The 21,480-nt window shown below is 30.7% G+C and overlaps 1 protein-coding gene across 1 annotated transcript in view; it reads left to right on the top strand.

The window, feature by feature from the left end:
* The window catches only part of LOC126879697 (uncharacterized), a 103,955-nt gene that overhangs the window by 74,929 nt on the left and 7,546 nt on the right, over positions 1 to 21,480 (top strand). Inside the window, exons 6-7 of the mRNA XM_050642881.1 lie at positions 3,357 to 4,026; positions 19,077 to 19,628. Of these exons, the coding sequence (XP_050498838.1) occupies positions 3,357 to 4,026; positions 19,077 to 19,628 (1,222 nt within the window). The remainder of the gene's footprint in view (positions 1 to 3,356; positions 4,027 to 19,076; positions 19,629 to 21,480) is intronic.

Below are 21,480 nucleotides of genomic sequence, written 5' to 3'. Positions count from 1 at the left end.
CACCGTCTAGAGGATCGCAGGCGATACTTTGACCTTAATTTCGTATTTAAGTTGTTAAATGGTATTATTTTTGCACCTAGCATTCTGGGTCGAATAGAGTTTTATGTTACAGCTAGGAATTTGAGAAGATGTCCCTTGCTATCCGCTAGATCGTGCAATACACGTCATGCAGAAAATATGCCTTTAAATAGAATTGTTTCTAGTGTAAATGAGTTTCCAAATATAGACTTTATGGGAGTCACACTAAATGCTTTTAAAAGGACTATTTCCATGACAATTTCCGACGCTACTGCCTGACACTAAATTCCATGACTATTTCCAAAGGACATGCATTATTTTAATTAGATTTTAATTTTTTGATGTCGTTAGTTTAATTGTAAGTAATGTAAATTAACTTGTGTTCAATGTTTAATTTTGACTTTTAATTTTAATTGTAAAATGGAGTTTTCCGTCAATAAATATTAATTTAATTTAAACTGATCGGTATACTGCTTCTAAATATGCCTCTAAGCGCCCCGTAGGCTACCCAAGTAAGAGTTAATCTTATTTTTATTTCGCACGTTTGATTATCTCTGCCAATTCTGATTTCACGACCTAAGTAAATGCACTTTTCCATTAGTTCTACTCCTTGTTCAAGTATAATCGGCTGTCCGCTAGGAATCAGATTATTCATAAGTTTAGTTTTAGTAAAGTTCATTTTCAGGCCTATTTTCCAGAAGATCCCATCTAACTCATTTAGCTTTTCCTTTACTTCTCCTAGGTCATCAGTTATAAGGAATATGTCATCTGCAAAACAAAGATGATTTAACTTTTCTCCATCTATTGTAGTCCCTTTATTGTCCCAGTTGAGCATCTTAAAGCATATTCCAGAACAGTTATGAATAGTTTTGGCGAGAGTGTGTCGCCTTGTCTTACGTCGAGTTCTATGCTTATTTGTTTGGTTTTACCATGTATCTTAACTCTCATTGTTGCCTCTTTATAAATATTATAGATGAGTGTACTATAACGACGGTTAATGCGGCATTCCTTTAGAGCTTATAAAATGCTATCCAGCTCTACCATATCAAAGGCTTTATGAAAATCCACGAATGCTAGTACAAGGAGCTTAATACATTTTATTGACTTCACAATTAGTAACTTTACTGCCTGCAGATGGTGGCTTGTTTCAAAGTTTGTGCGAAATCTAGCTTGTTCTTTTGGTTGGTAAAAATATAGCTTTTCTTCTACTCTTGATGTCACTACTTTTGTAAAAAGTTTGTATAAGTGGTTTAGCAGGCTAATGGTTCTGTAATGTTCTAAGTCTGTCTTATCTCACTTCTTATGCAAAAGTATTGCTATAGTCGGTTCGCTAAACTCAGACACAATTGGCTAACGATTTTAGTAAGTAATTTTGCCAATTTCGTAAAATTGGCAAAAAATAATTACTAAATAGTTAATAATTAAAAAATAGTTAGCAATTTTGTCAATTTTGGCAACATTAGTTAAAAACCAAAAAAATACCTACTAAAACTACTAGGCAGTTGCGTCTAAGTTTAGCGAACCGACTATACTGAATTTTTTCATTCTTCAGGTATCGACTTTTGATGAAGGCATAAGTTGAAGAGATTTTTTATTTTACCTATAAGAATGTGGCCTCCGTTTTTAATGGCCTCTATTACGACTTCATCTTCACCTTGTGGTTTTCCATTTTTTATTTCTCTTAGTACTTGATGCATGTCTAGTGCTAGTGGTTATCTCTAGTAGTATGTCGGAGCCTTGGTTAATTATTTTCTTTGAAACCGCTTCCCTAGATTATTTTGATTTTGTCTTCGACTCTCATATTAATGGAATTCCAAAAAAATTCTTACACAATATTTAGTAAATCTTCTCTGTTTGATGTTATTTCGCCTTTTTTATTTTTTTATTTATGTATTTCGCATTTCCCGTTGTTCAATTTCCTTCGTAAAAGTTTCAAACTTTTGTTTTCTTCTATGGTTTTCTTCATGCCTTGAGTTTTAAACGTGCCTTGGTGTTTTCTGATTTCCTTTGACACTTTCTTGTTGATGTATGTTAACGCACGTTTTTCAGTATTTTCGCTTCCTCTCATTTTACTTCGAGTTTTGATTAGTTTTCTAGTTTCTGGGCTTATTTTTTTATCTCTTTCCTTTTTTTAACAATTTTTTCGTTCGTTCTTTAATGGACTTTCTTCATTGGCTCTAATTATGTTTTCATTTAAGTTATATATACTATCATCTAAAGTTTTGTTTGCAAAGTTTTCTTTTATTTCAAACAATTTCGTTCTTTTTTGAGATCTATTTTTACTCTGGCTCTTACCATTCGATGGTCACTTGCTGTAATAAATTTATTAAGGACGCTCACGTCTGTGATAATTTGTTTTTTGTCGCTGATAATGTAATCTATTTCATTTCTGGTTTTACCATCAAGACTTTCCCACGTCCACCTTCTATGTAGTTTTTTAACGAAAAACTGTTCATTTGAAACAGGTTATTTTGTAACAAGAATCCTAAGAGTGTTTCTCCACGTTCATTCCTACCTAGAGATCCAAAATTTCCTAGTGATGTTTCTGTTTCGTCTTCTTTAAGGCCTAATTTTGCATTAATATCCCCACACAAGATTGTAAAGTGGGTGGCTGTGTCTTTAGACCTACATATATATCATCATAAAAGTATTCAACTTCTTCGTCTGGATGTTGTAGTATACCTGGCTAATTTTCATGTTACCATTAAAAGCAATTAATTTTAAATCTTGGTCCATATTCTGGACATAATTTTGATTCGCCAATCCTATTAAATCGACTTTTTCTACATGCGACTATTCCAAGTCAATACTAACATAGGCACTGTATTTTACGTGAAACTAACAACATCGTTACCAAATTTTTAGACACACATCTTATCACCCACATATTTTTCGAATAAAGTTGTAATTGTGGTGAAAAGTAGATTTTGAGCAGATATTTTTCGAATGTTAAATACATAAAATTCAATATATACATACATAACCTTCACAAAGTTTATTTATGTAAAACCACTAATAATCATAGACGGTTGAAACGTAGCACTTATATCCTGTTACCTTTCTTGTATGGGGTAAGCCCAAGACATAGAATATTACACTGATATGCTCGCAATCAGCGCTGAAGGTCTATAAAGAAGGAATAATACATACACACTAATGTTCCTGTTTGTAACAGAAATTTATGTTTTAACAGTTCGACTTCAAATTTAGACTGGTCTGTCAGTCTTGTTATCTTTTCTTCCTATGTACACACAAATACTATATAAATAAAAGTACAAACAAAATTCTAGTTTAGGGTTGAGCAATCTTGTTAATTTTATAATTATATATTTTTACAGGATAACCTAGATGATGCCATCTTTCCAGAAGCAGATACTGAAAATGCAGGAAGACCTGCTACTTTAATGGCGAAAGGACCAAGTGATACGTTTGAAAAATTAAAAACAAATAACTTAGAAGGTGCTAATCCATCGGCATCCTATCATAAAATTGAAATTCCAGATCAAAGAACAACAGGCCTCCTTCACCACCATCACCATCACCACCACCATCATCTTCATAAAGTTCTTCCGAGAACCAAAAATCCTGCGGTGGAATTTGGACCACCTAGTAGGCAAGCACAAATTCTAGGACAACCAAAAGAATCCTCATACAGAGAGGCTGCATTTAGTAACTTCGATGATCCAAATTTCCATGATCCTCACTTCCATGAGTCGCAATTTCATGATCCTCATTTCCATCAGCATAGTTTTGACAGCCCTAATTTTATTGATTCTGATTTTAATGATCAACGCTTTCATCATCGTATACCAAGTTCAAATCGTCAGCATTTTCGTTCAGAATTTCCTGAAATGCAATTTAATCATCCAGATAGATTTCCACAGTCCCATTCTACATTTACAGATGACCATTTTAATAATCGCTTTTTCCCTCGTACTAGTAAATCCGAAAGTCCAGTTAAAAATGAGGCACAAGATAAATCAATTTTAGGCGAAGATAAGAAGTTAGGTAAGTTTAAACAAAATTTTATATTTGACATATAAAAATTGGCAGCAGCAATCTCAAAGAAAACTCTTTAAAATAGGTCCAAGCTTTCTATAATGATTATTATCATCTTCAGGGAAACTATAATCATAAATAGACAGTATGGGGTGGGCGGAAATTGAGACTTACATGAATTGGGTTTAAAAATGATTTAAAAATGTGTAACTAATACAATTGTTCTTATAAAACTCTCAATTTTGCACATCTTATCTTTCAGACATCGTACTAAACGATGTTTCTCTAAAAAAAAATCTCAAAAATTTAATTCAAATGATACGACGTCTCAAAATATGTAATTTTTGAAAATTTCGTAGTTTTACAGAATTACCACCACTTTAAGACGATATTACTCAAGTTGGAACAGATTTATTACAGTTTTGTAGGTGCTTTTTTAAAACTTAGGATATAATCTTTAAAATGCACTGAATTATTTTACTTTAGAAATGAAATAAACTATTTCTTTTTGAGAAAATTAAGAAAAATAACCAAAAAGTGATACAAAAACCGAAAATTACCAGTTAAAAAAATGTTTATACAAAGTGATCAAAACTCTTTTCTATAAAACTTACCTAAAACACATTTAATAATAAGCTTCAACAATAATAAATGTACAACAAAAAAATTTTTTTTTAGTTCTTATACAGTATGTCTGCGTAACTTGAAACCTATTGATAACTTTTTTATTATCAGTTTTACGAAAAAACGTTATTCGTTATAAAATACTCTGCATCGTATATTATCTAAGATGCAATCATCAAATGTCAAATTTTATTAATTTTATACGCGTTCTGTCAAAAATATGAATTTAACTCAGGAGTAAAGTAGCTTTATATTTCTCAATATCGAAAATTGTTATTAAAAAAAGTTGTTTGGAATTAAAAAATATGTTTCAGTGTTCAATTACATCCTTTTAATTAAAATATTGTGAATAATAAAGGCACTTAACTCTTAAGAAAAATTCATATTTTTTACATATCTCGTATAAAATTGCAAAAGTTTGATATCTGTTAGTTGTATCTTAAGATTTTAGACCAGGTAGAGCATTTTATGAAGAATAACTTTTTTTCGTAAAATTGATAATAAAAAAGTTTTGCATGTGGTTCCTAACTAGGCAGACATACTGTATAAGAGTTTCTGTATAAGAATTTTTAAATTGTAATGCCATATTCAGATTCAGCATAATCAAAAACAAAATAGAAACATATTTGTACAAAGTAAAATGACGAATTCAACGATATTTTTAAAATTATTTATACAAAATAATTGTTATTGTTTAAACAATTAATAAACAATTAGCGGCCAAATCTGCGAGTAGAACTTTTTATTTTAACAATTATTTAAACTAACAAAAAAGTTTTAGAAAAATATAAGCTTGTTTGAATTTTTCCAAAACAATGCATGATTTCGTTCTAATTGCACTCCCCTAATTATTATCTGTTCTAATCCCTATTTGATTATTATTTAGATTTTTTTATAATTTTTGTTTTTACTTAAATAATTAAACGTGGTCTTTTGTTCTTGTTAGTGTCATGGTCATTCAGCTTGTGTCCTGTTAGTCGAGAAAATGAAGCTGAAAAAATGGCAAAACCTCTCAATTTTTTCGTCCAGCATCGATTTGTACAAAAATTTGGGATTAGGCTCATTACACCATCTAGTTTATTTTCTATATTGAGCTGTTGTACGCTTTTGGTTTTTTAAGGGTGAAAACTACCCCTAATTCTAAAAAATTATAAAATAACATTTTAAACTTTAATATTGTCAACATTTTTTTCTTATTAATTACATAATGGTTGTTTTATGCTTTAAGATATAATATTTCAACTTTTAAAACCACCCGTGGAGCTATATATAAAAAATTTACTTATCCTAAAAGAATAATTTCGGCTTGCATCGATTTACATAAGAATTTGGGATTAGGATAATCTCACCCTGTACTTCATATTCAATATCATGCTTAAGGGCGTTGATTATTTTTAGGGGTGTAAACTACCCCTTATTTTTAAAAATTATATAAAAACATTGTCAACTTTAATATGGGTAAAATTTGGTTTTGATTGGTTAAATAATGATTGTTTTATACTTTAGGATATAATATCATAATATTTCAACCCTTAAAAACCACCCCTAATAACATTACACTTTTTATAAGTAGATATTTTAATAGATTTATACAGAAAAAAAAAGTAGAATTAAAGAATTACAAAAACATTTATTTACACAGAAATACGAATTTACAAATATACATACAAATAGTTTTTAAGTCATCTTCAGTATACGAACCGGTTCTGTGGTATTATACATACACTGAAAATTATCCATAAGCGGACTATCCGAATTTTTCGAAAAAAAAAATTTGTTTTATAAACATAGCTCCCTTATTTTTGTCGATATTTTTTTTTAAATGACTTTGTAGGGGTTTTGAAGAGTTATAAGATTGTGTAAACTAAATTCCTTAAGATCCCCTAGTTTTAATTAGGGTGGGTTTAAAGGGCTCGAATAAGGGAGTGTTTGCTAGTAAATAGAGGATTTAAACAGCTATATCTCGCTAACTGTTCACTATAATGAAAATCTATGCGCAAGTGAATTTTAGTTCTTAAAAAAGCTACAATTTAGTAGTTTATAATTTTTTTCGTATCTCCAGTATTTTCGGAGATATTTTGAAGTAAAAGGTGACAAATGGGAAATTCCAAAAAATAAATTTTTGTTTAAACTCCAATTTTTCTAAAATTAGGCCTTTTAAATAGGTCAAACTTCTTGGGTGTATTTATAATACAAATATAAAAGGAACTACAGAAAAGCAAAGACCAATTTTTAATTAGGAGGGTAGTTAGGGGGTTGTTTTCACTGATTTTTTTATACAGAAAAGCAGGTACCGACCTTTTTTTGATCATAAGTCGCTTTATTTTCAGGCTAGAAACTTTTTATTATTAATTTTGAAAGGCATATCTGTATGCTTGAAAAAAGATTATTCAAGTTTTCCTCGAAAAATGCAAAGTTTTTCCGTTATTTCACTTTGAATATTTCAAATTATGCATTTGACGAAAAAAGCTAAAGATATTACAGAAAAATAATTTGGTTTTTGTTACTAAAAGATACAATTTTGATATTTACAGTTTTTTTGATTAAATGCATATTTTTCGAGGTATTCTCAAAAAACCTTCTAAAAAAGTCGATTTTTTCATCGAAAAACTCTTACTTTCAAGCGCGAATAACTCGAAAAATATTAGTCTTACGAAGAAAATGTAAAAAACATTTTTTTCTTAGAATTACTTTCTACATCGATTTACATGGTTAAAATGTAATAAAATATTTCCGCCCCCGAGATGGGGTGGCAACCACCCCCGAGGTTTTAGCGTACAGCAGCATGATATAGAAAATGATCCTTGGACTATTCCCTACCTTCTTCGAAAATTTCAAGTAAATCCATGCTGGACGAAAGAATTGCGAGCCGAAATGCTTCATTTCCTCGACTATGTATTGTACTGATATATTCTACTTCTTCTTTAAGTGCCGTATCTCAATCAGAAGTTGGATATTATCGTCACTATATTTACTCTATCTACCGCCGCTCTGAAGAGTTTTATGGAATTGTATTTAAACCAGCGCAGTCCCTTAAATTTTTCACTTGTGTGCCCTTAAATTTTTCACTTGTGCCACTTGTCATTTCCCTCAATACTTTCGTGTTCGTTTTCATCTGTTCCCATGATAAGCTAAGCATCCTTCTGTAATACTACATTTCAAATAACTGTAGTTTATTTATGTGTTCTTGCTTTAATGTTCAGCTTTCAAGTCCATATTGCAGTACCAAAAACACATATCATCTCAGAGCTCTTACTCTCAGTTCTAATCTAAGGTCCTTTTTGCAGATAATTGTTTTCATTTTTACAAACGTATTTCTTGCTATTTCTATCCTGGCCCTTATTTCTGTTGGTTGATCATTGTTGGTTGATCAGGTTCCTGGATATTTGGATTTATCAACCATTTCTATTGGCACATTTCCCAAATAATGTATATTTTGTTTGTATACAATGATGATCGTGCTAATAACCGGTAAAATAGCTCAAAAAAAGAAGAAGAAGAATCTATTCAAAAAAAATTAGGTAACCCTAATATACAGTTACAATTGAGATATTTTATAATATGTATATACAATTTAAATTATTTGACAATAGAAAAGTGTTATTAAGATACAATATACAAGTCACAATAATAAAAATAAAACAAAAAACAAAAAAAAAACACTTAAAATATTCCATAACAATACAAGCATTAAAACTACTACATTACTCAAAATATTACATTAAACTACACGCAGTTAAAAAACACATTTAGGAGCCACATGAGACAATAAATACGATTTGCAACATAATTCTTTAAATTTTTCCTACACATGTTAATTGAGGTCTTCAACTTGAGTTCCGTTGGCAACTTATTGAAATTATCAAAACCTTTATAGAGAAGTGAGTTCATAGCACCTGTAGTATTGGTTCTGCTGATGTAAATATTATTAGAATTTCTCGTAAAATAAGGGTGAATATCTGAATTGTAACTAACAAGATCGAGAAAATATTTAGGTGCCAATCCATGTACAATTCTAAAAATCAATATCATGGTCAAATAAAAAAGACGTTGCGATACAGAAAACCACTGCAAAGTATTCAACATCAATGTGACAGGTGTTAATCTACTTGTACGTAAAATGATCCTCATTCCACGATTCTGTAATTTTTGTAATTTGGCTAGTTGGTTAAGATTTAAAAGATATAATATGGATGCACAAAAATCAAAATGAGGTTGGATTATCGATTTATATACAGTGACCCTTGACTGAAGTGACAAATTCTTAGAAATTCTTGTAAAGAAATACAATTTTTTTGCGAGTTTTTTACACGTATACTCGAGATGCTTGTCGAATGATAGAGTATTATCTAATTGAAAACCAAGATATTTAGTTTTTGTCACTAGTTCAATTGGTTCCCCATCAATGTTTAACATTATATTGTTAGTATTAAGACTCCTGTACTTAAATTTAGATTTAACTATCATGGCTTTTGTCTTACTTACGTTTAATTTAAGTTTATTAAGTTTTAAGTATTTAGACACTGAACATAAAACGTGATTCATTTTGTCAACCCCCCCTTCAATAGAACTATCGCTACAAGCCAAGAGGGTATCATCAGCGAAAAGGTCAATAAATTCATAGTCCAGAAACAAATTTATATCATTTAAATATAATATAAAAAGCAATGGTCCAAGTACACTACCATGCGGTACACCAACGTTATAACTGACAGTTTCGGATAATACATCAGAGATTTTTACTCTTTGCTTTCTGTCAGTTAAGAAGTTCCTTAGCCAATTCAGAACAGCTCCATTAATGCCATAGGTTTTTAGCTTATCCAATAAAATGTATCTATCAATCGTTTCAAACGCTCGTTTAAGATCTAGAAAAACTGCAACTGTATAATTATTTCTATCTATTTCTTGTTTAAATTTACATATTGAGAGTTGAACAGCCGCTTCACATGAATGATTCTTACGAAAACCGGATTGATGATTAATTAAAATATGGTTCAAATCTATGTGATCAAGAATTTGCTCGTATACAACCTTTTCCAATACTTTCTCCAAAGCCGGTAACATGTTGATAGGTCTAAATTCGCTCGACTTAATAGTATTTGTCACTTTAGGGATAGGAACAACTGTACTTATTTTAAGTCAGAAGGAACAATGCCACCATCTAGGGAAGTATTAATTATTAAATTTAAAATAACATGACCTATGGTTTCAAATACTTCTTTAATCATTTTACTACAAAGAACGTCTTGTGGATTGTACTTACTATCAAGAGAGTTAATGATGTGTCGTAGGTCAGAAAGTGATATTAATTTAAATTTTGTAAAGGGCATATATAAATTACTATTAATGTTAATCCAAGAATCTTGTAATTCCATACTGTTAACTATATCCTCTATGCTATTAACATAATACACATTAAAATTGTTTACAATGTCCACCTTATCATGACATACGCATTTCTGACAACTCAAATTCTATATTATTTGGAAAATCCCGACCGTTCCTGTTAACTAATTTTCTTAAAGTCTTCCACATTAATTTAGAGTTATTTTTATTTCTGTCAATTTTATCAAAGTAGTATGGCTCCTTTTTGACTTTCAACACATTCACAACCTTATTTCTAACTTTTTTAAAAGTTAACCAATTATTATCCCTTTCTTGACCCAAAGAATTCTTAAACACCTTGTAGCTGCTATCCCTAGCTCTTATTTTATTGGCTACTTCATTATCAAACCATCATAAGTGACCGCTATAACTACACGGTTGGATGGGAGCTACATTATTTAATGTTCTACCACAAGTATCATGTAACTCTTGGTATAAAATATTTACATCAACATTATCCAAAGACCAACGGTATGAAAGATGGAAAACATAATACGTTGTGACGTATAATAGGACGAGATAAAACTAGTAGAGGTGTACAATTATCGATAGGAACCTATAAATTTACATTACATAGTTTCCCACCTTTAGATGTCTGTGACAGCAGAATTTTATAAAATTCTCCTGTCACAGTGATAGTCGTCATGCTCCTCCGATACGTCTAAAGGTGGGAAAGTATGTAAAGTAATGTAAATTTTTATGGGTTCTTATCGATAATTTTACACCTCTGCTAGTTTCATCTCTTTTTATTTCACAATTTACCTATTATGTATTCCATCTTTTGGGTTATTTTGGCGGTTATTACGCGCTCAGTCAACTACTCACAAATATTTTTTGCAAGAATATTGGATTATTATAAGTATGCCGTGAAAGTATGCTGTAATAGCTATTTGTATAACAAGGGAGGAAAGTGTAACTTTTCCTCCCGAGAATGAAGTTTACTGCCCGACGCGTAGCGGAGGGCAGTAATCATTCAAGGGAGGAAAAGGCACTTTACTCCCATGTTATACATATGGTTTTTCCACCTTCCTCAAATAACAAGTCATTTTGTCATTTTTACTTAATTTATTTATGTAACTAACCAACAAAATTTATTAGAACTGAAACAACAAGTAGGTACAATATAACTGTCAGCTGTCAAATATAAGTCAAATTATTAATGTAAACATTGTTAAATAAAAATAACAATTTACTGTTTTTTACCATTCTGCAAAATACAGGATGTTTTATAAATAAACGTTAAAATGTATAGATACTCCGTAATAGAAAATAGATATTATACAGGGCGTCAATAAGTTATATTTCATGAATGAAATATTATGACGTCACTTTTACTTTTCCTCCCTAGGGAGGAAAAATATTTTCCTCCCTAGGGAGGAAAAGTACAACTTTGCTCCCTACAATCAGGTCCGGAAAAGTATACTTTCGGTAGAGGTAGGTGGAAATAATTATTGTTTTATAGTTCGTCTGGGTAGACGTTTTTAACAGTTGATATGTATCAACTATATATTTTGTAATGGTAACGCTATCAAGCATAGTATTATATACAGGGCGTCCAGAAAACGAAGACCGGGGATTCCTCAGATAATTTTGAGAAAATTTAACCCAATTTATCAATTGGGAATTTCTAGTACTGGTCATAGGCGTTACTTTTAGGTAGGGCAACGGTTATAATTTTATCACATAATTCTTTTGTCTTTAATTTTTAAGCATTTTTGACATTAGATTATTAAATTATGAAATATTCTAGTACTAAAAGGTATTCTTGCTTTAAGTCGGTAAAAAACACAATTTGTTTTTTTATTCTTTTCAAATTTTTTTCAAATTCAAAAATCGAAAAATTTTCGACTCGATTTTTTTAGAAAATGGTGCATCCTGTCGACTTAAAGTAAGAGTACGTTTATCACTATAATATCCCACAATTTATTAATCCAGTGTAAAAAATGCTTAAAAGTTAAAGGTAAAAAAGTTATGCGATAAAATAACCGTTGCCCTACCCAAAACGGACGCCTATAACCGGTAATAGAAATTCGTAATTGATGGAATCAATTTAGCTCCGGAAGATAAATAAGCGTACCAGATTTAGTTTTTCTAAATAGAAGCGTTCTGGAGATATTAAAAAAAATAATTATGTACAAGGCGCCTTATTCATCCTCAAGCTCCCATTTTCGGACTATGTGAATTGGGTTGAATTATCTTAAAATTATTTGAGGCATCTTCGGTCTTCGATTGTCAGGAGAATTTCTGGACACCCTGTAGTCGGATTACAACAGAAGTTCAGCCACGAAATATTCCTGATGCCTTTGAGGGCATTGAAAGACAAAATCTAGAAGAGTAAATATGTGACAACTGTGTGGTTTACTAGAGAAATCTGCGTAAAAAATGAAATTTCTTTTATAAATAAATCATATATACTGCGACGATTTTCTACCTTATGCCATTTTAACAACCGGTCGAGGAGTATTGGTTCTATTTTTAAACAATTTGGTACCTATTGAACCTAGTTATTGGTTACTTAGACCAAAGTTTCCTAGCTGAGAGTGTTAAATTATAACCTAAACAGCTAGTTCATGCCACTTAAAAGTTTCTTAGCTTTCATGATAAGGAATCTACAAAAGTATAGTGAAAACAAAAAAAAGTACCTTAGAAAAGTTGCTAAGAATTCTACTCTGAATTTCCTTTTTTTTTTTGCTTATTTCATAATATGATATTATATTTAGTACCCAAAAAGCCATAAGGAATAAAATCGTGCTTCGTATTGAAATCCGACGGTACAATTCTGGGTTTTTCCTCTAAGATTTATAGCACAAATAACCTTAATTATTTTATCTGTGTCTCAGTACAGTTAATGTACTTCCTTAAGGACAACTTAAAATGTTTTAAAACCAAAGAAGTTATTGTTGTGAACTGATTTAGCTAAAATATATCTCTATTCAAATAGCATCAATATTTTTGGGTAGTAGGTTTCTGAAAAAAGTTATAAAACATACTCTGCTACTGCAAATGTTACTTATGTATGTTCAATAAATTCTTGGTAAATTTTAAAATGACCTAACTTTATATAAAATTATTATTTTAAAGAGTTTTTTTTGAATAAATATTTAGTATTTTATATCTAGTCTTCAGAACATTATGGCGTATCAAATAAAAGATTATTAATAGCACGCTAAAACCTTGCGCTTTTACCTTGGGGGTGGATTCCACCCCTTCTCGGGGTGAAAATTATTTTAGTAAAAATAACCCCATAATTAGATAGGGAGACAAATTCTAAGTAAAATTTGTTATATAAAGTTATTAAAATAAATCAAAACTTTTTGAGTTATTAAAGATCAAAATTTTTAATTTTTCGTAAGAAAAATGCATGTTTTTAACAGATTTTTCATAGATAACTCAAAAACAAAGTTTTTACAAAAAAGTTATGATTACCAAAATTGAAGCTAATGAAAAATTAAATAAACTTCTTACTAAAAAGACCTTTTAGTATTGACTAAAAGTGAGTTATAGCTAATTGAATGCATATTTTTCTCGGTGAGTACCCAAATCTAAGTATTCAAGCTAAATTACGGGAAAATTGTGCATTTTATAACATAAACTTATTAAACATTTGTGAAAGTACTTAGAAATATCTATCAATTGAGATACTGAAAAAGTTAATAGCATTAAAATTTATGCTCCAAAAATTTTTCAAACTTTTTCTTTTAAAGATTTTTCCAAAAAATGTTACCGTTTTTTTTAATAACTCCGTTTATTTTTAAGATATCAGGTTAACCTAAAAACGGTTTGAAAGGTAATTCCAAAGGATTTTAAAACGCAGTAAATTTAATCTCTTAAACCGCTTACTTTTTTAAAAATCAAAGATTAAATGGCCACGGTTACATGGTTCTCGCAGCGAAATTTAAGCTTTAAACGTTTCTATCTCGGTTATTTTTCACCCTACAGAAATAGTAAGAAAGATATAATATTTAATATAGAAAAAATAAAATTTGGTTATTTGCAGTTTTTTACGTATATTAAATATTTTTATAGTTATTATCAAAAAAACATGAAAATGACGATAATCTTAAAAATTCTGATTTTTTTAAATTATATCCTTTTTCAAAAATACTTATTCTAAACCGGTGAAAATTGTTAAAATCATTACTTATGCTAATACAAAATAATTCTTGTAAGGATTACTATAAATTTTACTTTTTGTTGAAATGGCGGATGTTTAATTTTTCACTTTTTCCTAAAAAATTCGAAAGGGTTCTCTTAGTTTCATCATAACTTGCTTAATTTTGATGCTGTTAACTTCATCTAGAGCTCATTTGTTAGGTATTCTAAAGTACTTTGATAAGTGTTTAGCAGATATATTTTATAAAATGTATCGTTTTCCCGTTATTTAAGCTTGAATACTTAGATTTGAGTAATAATCGAAAAAAATATGCATTCAATTACCCATAACCCACTTTGAATTAACATTAGTTTAGTACTTTGAGTGAAGAGTGTCTTCAATCAACAACAACTAATCTATTTAAAGCATCAGTTAATAAAATATTTATAGCCAGAATGATCGCTAATATTCGAAACGAATAGGCACTAAAAGAAGAAGAATGTTTAATAACTTAATATAACAAATTTTGCTTAGAATTTGTCCCTCTATCGATTAATGGTATTATTTTTAATAAAATAATTTTCACCCCAGAAAAGGGGTGGCATCCACCCCAGGGTAAAAGCACAAGTTGGCATCATGTCACCTTTGTTTCTTGAGGTATCCTCTCACTACTCACCAATTTTCATGAAAATCGATGGAGGTTCAACGAAATCGGAGGTGAAAACCTTCAGTGACTGCACTAAAGGTGGATATGCGCTATTACCTCCGATTTCGTTGAACCGCCATCGATTTGCATGAAAATTGGTGAGTGGTTAGAGGATATCTCAAGGAACAAAGGTGACATGGTGTCAACTTGTGCTTTTACCCTGTAGGTGGATGCCACCCCTCCTCGTGGGTGAAAATTATTTTATTAAAAATAACTCCACAATTCGACAGAGGGACAAATTATAAGTAAAATTTGTTATTTAAAGTTATTAAAATAAATCAAAACTTTTTGAATTATTACAGATTAAACATTTTAATTTTTCGTGAGAAAAATGCACGTTTTTAACCGATTTTTTATAAATAACTCAAAAACTATAAGTTTTTACAAAAAAGTTATTATTATCAAAATTGAGGCTAATAAAACATCAAATAAACTCCTTACTAGAAAAACCTTTCAATATTAATTAAAAGTGAGTTATAGCTAATCGAATGTATATTTCTTTCGTCGAGTACCCAAATCTAAGTATTCAAGCTTAAATACCGGGAAAATGTTGCATTTTATAACATAAACTTATTAAACATTTTGGTCAAAGTTCTTAGAAATCTCTATCAAATAAGTCTTCGAACAAGTTGATAGTATTAAAATTTATGCAATAAAAAGCTTTTAAAACTTATCTTTTAAAAATTTTTCCAAAAAATGTTATTAGTTTGTTTCTTTTGTAAATAACGTTAATTTTTAAGATCTGAGGTTCACCTAAAAACTAATTAGAAGTTGATTCCAAGAGCTATTAAAAACGTCGGATCTAAGTCTTTTAAATCTCTTACTTTTTTAAAAATATAAGGTAAAATGGCTCCGGTTACATGGTTCTCGCAGCAAAATTGAAATTTTAAACGTTTCTATCTCGGTTATTTTTTACTCTATGGAAATAGTAAAATGGGTAAATATTTGGAACAGAAAAACTAAAATTTAGTTTTATATCATTTTTTACGTTTATTGAGTATTTTTGGAGTTATTATCAAAAGAAAATGAAAAGTACGATAATTTTAAAAATTCTGATTTTTTAAATTATATCTTTTTTTTTCAAAAATATGCATTCTAAACCGGTTAAAATTGTTGAAATCATTAACTATGTTAACCTAAAGAATTCTTTTGAGGATTACTACAAATTTTAATTTTTGTGGAAATGGCGTATGTTTTATTTTTCACTTTTTCCTAAAAAAATCGAAAGGCTTCTCTTATTTTCATCATAACTTGCTTAATTTTGATGCTACTAACTTCTACTGGAGCTCATGTGATAGGTATTCCGAAGTACTTTGAGAAGTTTGAATACTTAGATTTGAGTACTCGTCGAAAAAAATATACATTCAATTACCCTTAACTCACTTTGAAATACCATTAGTTTAGTTCTTTAAGTGGGAAGTGTATTAAATTTTTTATTATCTTTAATTTTGGTAATAACAACTTTTTTACAATAGCTTATGGTTTTTGAGTAATACGTGAGAAACAGCTTTAAAACATGCATTTTTTTCAAGAAAAAATAAAATCTTTTATATTTAATGACTCAAAAAGTTTATGTTAATAACTTTATATAACAAATTTTGCTTAGAAGTTGCCCCTCTATCGGTTTCTGGTATTATTTTTAATAAAAAAAATTTCACCCCGAGAAGGGGTGACATCCACTCCCAGGGTAAAAGCGCAAGTTGGCATCGTGTCACCTTTGTTCCTTGAAGTATCTTCTAACTACTCACCAATTTTCATGAAAATCGATGAAGGTTCAACGACATCGGAGGTGAAAACCTTCAGTGACTCCACTAGTTGGGTGTCCACTAGTTCAACAATTAGGCATTTTAACCAGTTCGATACGTAGAACATATCAAATGACAGGGCTTATGTTGGTGATAAATAGCAGTCTGATCTTTGCAAGGGAGTTTAATGAAAGGTTAAAAATCAATTGGAAGTTCTGTCAGACAAAATTCATGGGAAGCTTTCGTATTCGTAGTCCGACGTTCTAAACCTGTAAGGTATAGACAGTTTCTAACGTCGGACTACGAAAACTTCCCATGAACTTTGTACGACAGAACTTCCAATTGTTTTCTTTACAGTTTCGTTAAACTCTCATACCAAAATCTGACTGCTATTTTATCAACATAATTCTTGTCATTTGACATATTATATGTGTCGGACTGGTTAAAATGCCCAATATTTTTGTCGGACAAACATTTTTCAGTATATTATAATGTTGGCTATTGAATAAACTTAGAAAGAGCCTGCTAGTTTTCATAATCACAAACTTGTCAGAATGACACGTTTATCACCTTCAACAATTAAAACTTCCTCTGTTCCAGTGTTCCCATACATCAAAGTTTGTCCGACTCGATACCGTTAAAAGCCGTAAACAAATTTTCAGTTTGCTATTAATAAACTTTTATTTGGTACGCAGGATCCAGCACTATACGGATTTAGAAAAAAATAAAGATTTACTAACGACCATATTATAAAACAAATTCTCGAAAGAAACAAGAAAATTGGACCTAGAATATTTCTAGAAAATCTGAAAAAAGAGGTTTGATAAATTATCTAGTACATACGAAAGAATTAAAAAAAAGTAATAGAAAAAAAATTGAAACAAGAAGAGAAACACAAATACAATCACAGCATTATAATATGTTAGTCGTAGCATAATGTATAATAGTAAGATCAGGAAGAAAACAAGATTAAACTGAGTATATAAAAATAACAATATACAAACTAAAGAAGGGAGGAATACAGGAAAAATACGAACACGAAACAAACAATAAATTTCAAAAATTATAAAGTGAAGAAAGTCAACGGAATATTAAAGAAAACTGAAAAATATTCAAACGAACAATAACCGATCAGGCGGAAGACGTATGCGGAATAAGAAAATTTAACAAACAATTTCGCTCAAGAGGACAGAAAAAAATTTCGCTCAAGAGTAAAGTACCTTTATTTTTCAGAATATTGACAATTGTTATTATGAAAGTTGTTTAGAACTACAAATTATGTTTCGATGTGCAATTCTATCCTTCTGATTGAAATAATCTGAACTCTAAAGCTATGTATTTTACTTTTGAGCGAAATTCATATTTTTTATATACCTCGTATACAATTCATTCAAGAAATGTTTGATCTTCTGCAAAGAGTTGAGTACGAAAGCAATAAAGTTGGTCTGAAAATCAATAAAGCTAAGACAAAAATAATGGTAGTCGACACATTTGACACTATTCAACTGACTAACATATTACAGGAATACCAGATACACCTTTGTCTATCTCGGGTCTAGTATAACTAACGATGGTAACTGTGAAGCAGAAGTTCGGAGACGTATTGGTATGGCAAAAAATGCGATGAGTCGCTTAACTAAAGTTTGGAAAGACAGATCTATATCTCAAAATATCAAGATGAGACTGGTGAATGCTCTTGTATTCTCAATATTTCTATACGGAGCAGAGACTTGGACTCTTCGCGCATGTGAGCGCCAAAAAATTGATGCCTTTGAGATGTGGTGCTGGAGAAGAATACTGCGCATACCTTGGACAGCTCATAGGACAAACGTTTCCATTCTAAACCAACTCAATGTTAAAAAAAGGCTGTCCACAATATGTCTGCAACGAATTCTGCAATTCTTTAACCACGTGGTTCGCAGAGGTGACGACAGTTTGGAGAGATTAATTGTTTCTGGAAACGTTCCGGGGAGAAGATCAAGAGGACGATCACCAACTAGATGGTCTGACGAAATAAAGCATTCAGCTGGAAACTCATTCTGCTAAGCTCTTAGAACAGCTGAAGATAGAGACCAATGGAGAAACATTGTTAGGAATATTGGAAGAAATCACGATCCTCAGTAATGGGGAAACGACAGGAGAGAGAGAGAGAGAGAGATACAGTTCATACAATTTGATATAATAATGGTTGCATCTTAGAGTTCAGATTATATGAAGAATACCTTTTTTTCGTAAAATTAGTAATAAATTAGTAATTGGGAACTCTTGTGTACCAATATAAAGAGGCTGGTACCTCCCGTAGATGATTTATATTTTACTTTATAATACTACAAGTGTCCTAATTGGAGAGTAATCAGATCATTTCCATTTTCCTCACTTTACCGATGCCTATGGCCTACATTATGCTACGTTTTTTTTTTAAATAAATTTGTTAATTATTATACTCGTAATGTAATATCAATTATTAATCGATATAATATGTAATCGTAATTCATTTGTTTTACAGGAGATAAATCTGCAGATACCCCAGTTGGTGCTGTGCATATAACAGACGAAAATAACTTACAGAGTAATGTCCAACATGACGAAAGTAAAATGCCAAGTCTAAACAATCCTGAAAAAGAGCAAATTCAGTTTTCATCACGTGGAAATGAATTCCAAGATCCGGAAGTTGCTATGCCCGCCCCATCATATGGTTCCGACAATTCAAAATTAGATCTTGAAAATAAAGGAAACACTAAAGATAAACAAATAAATTCAGCTGTTCCAAGAATTCCCGAAGATACCGAAGATGGTAATTCTCTCCCAATAGAAGACGATTTGGAACATAGTGATCGTGTAGGTGCTCCTAATTCTCTCCCCGCACGAGACCATTTGGAAGAAGAGGAGAAAAATGATTCTCCCAAAATCAAACTTGGAGCAAGGACTAGCGAGCTGTTACGAAAAATTAAAGAAAAACAAGACCAGACTTTGCAGAAGATAGCCGCGCAAAGACAAAACTTTGAAAGAGCCAGAGAAGGACTGAAATCTGAAATTGATAAAGATACATCAAAACAAGGTAATTTAAAAAAATAGAAATATATATTCCCTTATTTTTTCTTCTTCTTTTTCTTCCTTAGCTTTTCCCTTATCAGAGGTCGGTGTTCCTTACTTTTCTTCGCCATTTCTATCTCTAGTATTTTGTTCACCCTTTCCTCTTCATTTAGTACTTCCTTTATTTAAACTTAATTATTGCTTTCACCCATTTACAACATTAAAATGTGAAAACCTAGAATTATCCTTGTCTGTCCGTCCGTCCGTAAGCACAACTCCTCCATTATGAGAACACATACAGAGTGAGTTTTTTGTATGTAAAGCTTCAATTATCTCGAAAACAGCTTGCTCGATTTTTATAGATTTTGGTGGGTAAAGCCGATATTATAGTGATATTTACATTGTTAGTGTATCTTACATAGCGTCTTCTAATGCAGTCGATATTATAGTGATATTTACATTGTTGTCAGTCCTCCGTTTTTCTGAAAATCTAATATATATTTTTTACGTTTTTAAGATCTTAAGAAATACATATTATTTTTCATGTAATATTTCTTATATCTAAATTCCGTAATTTTGGAGATATTGTTACATTTACTTGACAACATTTTTAAAACAAAGTATGATACAATTGATCCAAAAGATGGCATAACCCAGATATCCAAAGTGAAAGTTATCCTCCAACACCAAATTCTTCTACATGGTCCACATAATGTTCAGAAAAAAGTCACACCATTGTGAACGTCGGGTTTGGGGGAGGGAGAGGGGGAGAAATCGATAAATTCGTAGTTATCTAACGTTTTTCGTCAATATTTATAAAACTATGCGGTTTAGCATGAACAACCTTCTATACAAAAATGTTCTACAATAAATTTAAAATAAAAATGGCCCTATGCATAATCCTTCTAAAATGAACGGTTCCAAAGTTACGGAGGTAGTATAATATAATTGGTCCAAAAAAGGCCTAACCCAGACATCCAAAGTAAAAGTTTTCCTCCAACACCAAATTGTTCTATATGGTCTACATATTGTTCAGTAAAAAGTTACATTATTTTGAGCGTCCGGTTTGGGGGGATATGGGGGAGAAGTCGGTAAATTAGTAGTTTTTTTTTAGGTTTTTCGTCAATATTTCTAAAACTATACTTTAGCGTAAACAATGTTCTATACAAAAATGTTCTACATAAAATTTAAAACAAAAAAAAGTTCTATACATAATTGTTATAAAATCAATGGTTCCAGAGTTACGGAGGGTGAAAAGTGGAGAGTTTCGATCCTTTTTGTATTTTTTGGGCAATTGATGATGATTTTGGGTGGTGAGGTTGACGTTTCCTCAAGAACTTCTTATTACTAACATTCCATCGGTCACGGAAATAGCAAATTTTATTTACAAAACACAATCCTGTTAAACTTTCCTTGATCAGTAATAATATTATAAATTGCCCAAATAATATAAAAAGTATCGAAAACCTCCAATTCTCACCTTCCGTAACTCTGGAACCGTTGATTTTATAACAATTATGTATAGGACCTTTTTTATTTTAAATTTTATCTAGAACATTTTTGTATAAAACACTGACGAAAATCGTAAAAAAAAACTACTAATTTACCGACTTCTCCCCCTTCTCCCGCCCAAACCCGACGCTCAAAATAGTGTAACTTTTGTCTGAACATTATGTGGATCATCTAAAACAATTTAGTGTTGGAGTATAACATTCGCTTTGGATGTCTGGGCTTGGGTCTAGTTATACCATACTAATTATAAAAATCAATTTTTTCGTCCCGGGCAGAATTATTTTAGATTCACTCGATCATTGGGAACAAAAAAGTCTTATCTCAGTAAATGGCCGTTTTGGAGTGTAATTTTCAGGGTCAACTCC

Source organism: Diabrotica virgifera, chromosome 2 (genome assembly GCF_917563875.1).
Source record: "Diabrotica virgifera virgifera chromosome 2, PGI_DIABVI_V3a".
In the NCBI taxonomy this organism is placed as follows: domain Eukaryota; kingdom Metazoa; phylum Arthropoda; class Insecta; order Coleoptera; family Chrysomelidae; genus Diabrotica; species Diabrotica virgifera.
Note: the sequence above shows the minus strand (reverse complement) of the source record. Positions and strands in the feature narration are given on the sequence as shown.